This window comes from Aplysia californica, unplaced genomic scaffold, assembly GCF_000002075.1.
Source record: "Aplysia californica isolate F4 #8 unplaced genomic scaffold, AplCal3.0 scaffold00122, whole genome shotgun sequence".
Classification (NCBI taxonomy): Eukaryota; Metazoa; Mollusca; class Gastropoda; order Aplysiida; family Aplysiidae; genus Aplysia; species Aplysia californica.
The window spans coordinates 1,238,944-1,242,888 of record NW_004797392.1 but is presented as its reverse complement, the minus strand read 5'-3'; the positions used below and the strand labels follow the sequence as shown (position 1 = coordinate 1,242,888).

General features: G+C 38.3%; 1 protein-coding gene across 1 annotated transcript in view; it reads right to left on the bottom strand.

The window, feature by feature from the left end:
* The window catches only part of LOC101848284 (E3 ubiquitin-protein ligase HERC2), a gene marked incomplete in the record, with an annotated part of 146,849 nt that overhangs the window by 75,914 nt on the left and 66,990 nt on the right, over window positions 1-3,945 (bottom strand). The window contains 4 exon segments of the mRNA XM_013081261.2: window positions 283-444; window positions 1,275-1,407; window positions 2,239-2,360; window positions 3,347-3,488. Of these exon segments, the coding sequence (XP_012936715.1) occupies window positions 283-444; window positions 1,275-1,407; window positions 2,239-2,360; window positions 3,347-3,488 (559 nt within the window).

Sequence of the window (3,945 nt, the reverse complement as noted above, 5' to 3'; positions counted from 1 at the left end):
CCCCCCCCCCCCCCCCCAAAGAAGTAAACTGTTAGGTCAAGTTCAATAATCACATACACCTTCAAGGCTATAATTAGATTTTGTATTTAGAAGTTGCTTCGGACCTTTATTACACATAGATTTATTACACTGCCTTTTACCTAAACAGCTCACGTAATGGCATGTAAAGTACACCCAGCGAGATAATGTCAGATGAGGAACACATTTCATATATACATGAATAGTTAAAGGAAGAAAAAAGAAAAGGAAGAAAAACAGGAAACGTGTAACGATGTTACTTACGTCCTCCCATCTGGCCTCCAGTGTTGCTCTGGACTTGGAATTGTGAATGGCTTCAAAGCGTCGAAGGAGGGGGATGAGAGGGGCTGAGACCAGGCTGCTACTGACCCGGTTGTCGTAGTCATGGTGGCTGTTGTTCCATAAGTTCAGCAGGAGCAGGACAGCCTGGAGGGTGGGGGGGTTTGTATAGAAGAAGTTGTGTTAAACATCAGAGATATGTTTTTCTTCATGACGCAGATCGAGGACAATAAGGAAGTCGCCTCTTTCTCCCACCAGATGCTGATTCGGCGACAGTGTAACATAGCAACAAAAACGATTTTCTTTAATGCATGCTTACTTGTTTCAGTTATAACTTTCTTCCTGACAGGTTGTGTGGCCTTAGAACATTGAAATCAGTTTGTTTACAATGACTGGAGTGAAAATTCTTTAAAAATGTGGAGCTGGTCTAGTATGAGTGCTGCTTTGCAGTGCCACGTAAGGATTTTTACGTGATGAATGAGCAAATGGTTTCAGCTCCGATTCTGATTCCTATTTTGATGAACATGTGTAGTCATAACATTCAATTTTATCAAAGTCCCAAAAGTTTCATAATGATCCAAATGGTTTTTATAGAGACGAAGGTATAGTACCGATACACCAACACCCCAATTTCCTTCACACTCTGCTTTCTGGTATGTGTGAACAAAGGTTTTGCATTCTGCACCTTGTGCGAAGGGAAGTGTTAATCTAGAGTAAACTAATTTGCTTAATAAGTTATGGAAATGGTCAGGTGACTTTTCTATTTGAGCATCCACCACTCCATTTTTTAACAAGACTACACAATATCAATTATCACAAACTTTCACGACTTTTTAAACACAACCTTCAAACTACCCTAATGTACTATCGTGTGAAAGGAATAAACTTTGTTGGGAGTGAAGGTCTTCCACTTGATCTACCTTCCAGTCTCGACTAACAAAGATAATATACAAAAATAGACAAACTCGTAAACCAACCTGCAATACACTGCTCAAAGTCCCTTTCTGTACAGCCAGCTCCAGAATGAGACAGAGAGCAATTTGTTGGTCTTGTACTGGGACCTTGGATGATGTTCCATGGCCACCACTGCTTGCCCCAGCATTCAGGTCCCTGGGGACCGTATCAGGTCTTAAATCACAGTAGACAGCGAGATATAGACAAATTACTCCGTCAGTTTTCGGTGCTAAGAATTGTTCGAGTCCATTTTTTCCTCCTGACATCTTTGTCAATAGCCCATAAACTCAAACTTGATAAGAAATGTATGTTGTCTTTACTGAATACTTAATGTTGGCTCCTGTCATCAAACAAGACAGCCAAAAAGATTTCTAAACACTTTGCAGTCACAAAGCCAGCACTACAAAATAACCCATCCGGTCAACCAGCCAAGACAGTGACTGCAATGGACTTCTTAAGAACTGAAACCATGTGACCGGAACAGATAATTTTCACCGTCGCATTATTGCGCCAAGTGACTGCAAAGTGTCAAGTAGACAATAACATGGTCTTTCCTCCTCCATGTTCCAAATACCTCCATAACCAATGTCCTAAAACTTTTTTCTCTGTGTGCTTTTATAAAACTTTACAAACATCATTCTGTTGTATCCAAACAAAAAGGCAGTTCTGTTTGGTTAAATGTCTACACTTCATTTTGTACCTATATTTATTCTCTTACAGAGCTTCTTCATTTCTCATATAATTATGTATTCGTTTAGGAAATCAAAGAAAAGCAAAACAATAGAAAAAATGTAAATGACTTGTATCCTAATGTTTCATTTGTAAAAATCAATCAAAGAAGAGGTACCTCATTTTTTTAAAAAATCCATTAATTCCACAAAAGCAGAAAGGAAACGTACCGGGTAGTTACTGAGACCAAACAGAACTGTACTGAACACCAACAAACAAACCAGGAGAAAAAGAAAAACAAAAGTTGATTATTCTTACCCAGCCACAACAGAATGCAGAAACTTAGTGGCCCTCTCTACGACTTCCACCCAAACAGACGAAACAGAGCCCTCTTCAAACAAGGTGGCTTCTGGGAGGGACCTCAAAGCATCCAGAGACTCCTGTCAAGCATAAGTAACCACAAATGTCAAGGTTAAAAAAAAAAAAAACTTTCATTGGCAATACATTTTGAGTACATGGTAACAGAATGCATAAAACGATTAAAAATCTCCATGAAAAAAAAGAAAGAAAACCCAACAAACAGGCATCTGATTGCTGTCCTTTGCCATAAATGGGTTAATTATAAAGCCCCCTTGTGTGTAAGTAAGCTCATACAAATGTATGTTTCTCCAAGACCTGTAAGATCAGGAGAGCTGTCTTTTATGAGAGCACCTGGGGAGGAGGTCAAAAACTTGCCAGCAAGTCCTTATCTCCCCTAGCTCTATCTTTCTGGGACTCTGTCCCATAACATTTGAGAGATACAATGTTGGAGGAAAAATTAAAAAGTAATTTTAAAACATACTTCATGAAATGCCATCTTTATAATTAGTCCTTATTCAAAGTACTCTTATGTTCATAACGCGACGTGCACATCATCATCAATAGTGCAGTGATAATATAAATGACTGCATAATGTTAGCATAATCTAAAGAGTATATGTAATGAACATTAATTTCATGACTATTTATTTTGCGTTGAGATGAAAGTATTACAAAGCACCTAGAGTTGTATTGTACAAATGTGGGCTCTACAGAAATTATCTGCTTTAACATCATTATTACTATCTTTTGAATAAACACACAACTGGACAAAAATATGAGAATGATTATGTCCTTTATAAAACGAGACAGAACAGCAGTAAGTGATGGCTCATGACCATCCATAATTAACATTTTTTTAAAATATCTCTATTAGACCAATTCTTTAAAAATAAAATGATAACAGTCATACAGCAATAATTAATCGAATGAAAACCCCTTTAAATTGCACTTTTGACTAAACATCAGAACAGGATCAGTACACAAAGATTGACGTAAAGTTTTTGATATTTTTTACTTCAAAAGAAAGAAAAGGAAGAAAAACTACTGGATACGTTAGCCTCACTTACCTGCAATAACTCCCCACAAAGGTCTGAGTCCTCTCCTGACCTCCAAGCACGGCGTAGGAATGCGAAAGCGAAACTGAGGGCAGCCCTGGACCCGACCCGCGCCAGTCCCATGGTGGCTTTCTCTACTGGCTTCACAGCGGTGCTGGGGACATACATTTTCTTGTGTACTTGTTTGTTTGAGTGTAAAATAGGAGCACATTAACCTCTTCACTGCTGTGTTGACGTATGTCCTGGCTTGCATTTTCTAAAACAGGTTCACTGCTGTTGTTTTTTTTCGACCAAAAGAGTAAGTTTTACGAGATGTCATTGCAGCTTGTGCTCTTAATCTTAAATAAGGGGAAAAATTTCATGGTTTTGTCAAACCTCCTCGAAACCTATTTGATGTATGCTGTTCGTCATATTTTCGTACACAGCGAAGGAAGCAGATTGCTACTGTGATGTACCCACGCACACACAAACACACACACAATTTCACTTTCCTGCTTTCAGATGAAAACTCACAGAGGGAAAATGTATTAATTGGTAAAAGAGAGCTGTTAAAATTTCCCAGTAAAAATTACAAGGTCTGTGAGACGGTAAAGAAAGATTTTAAAAATTAC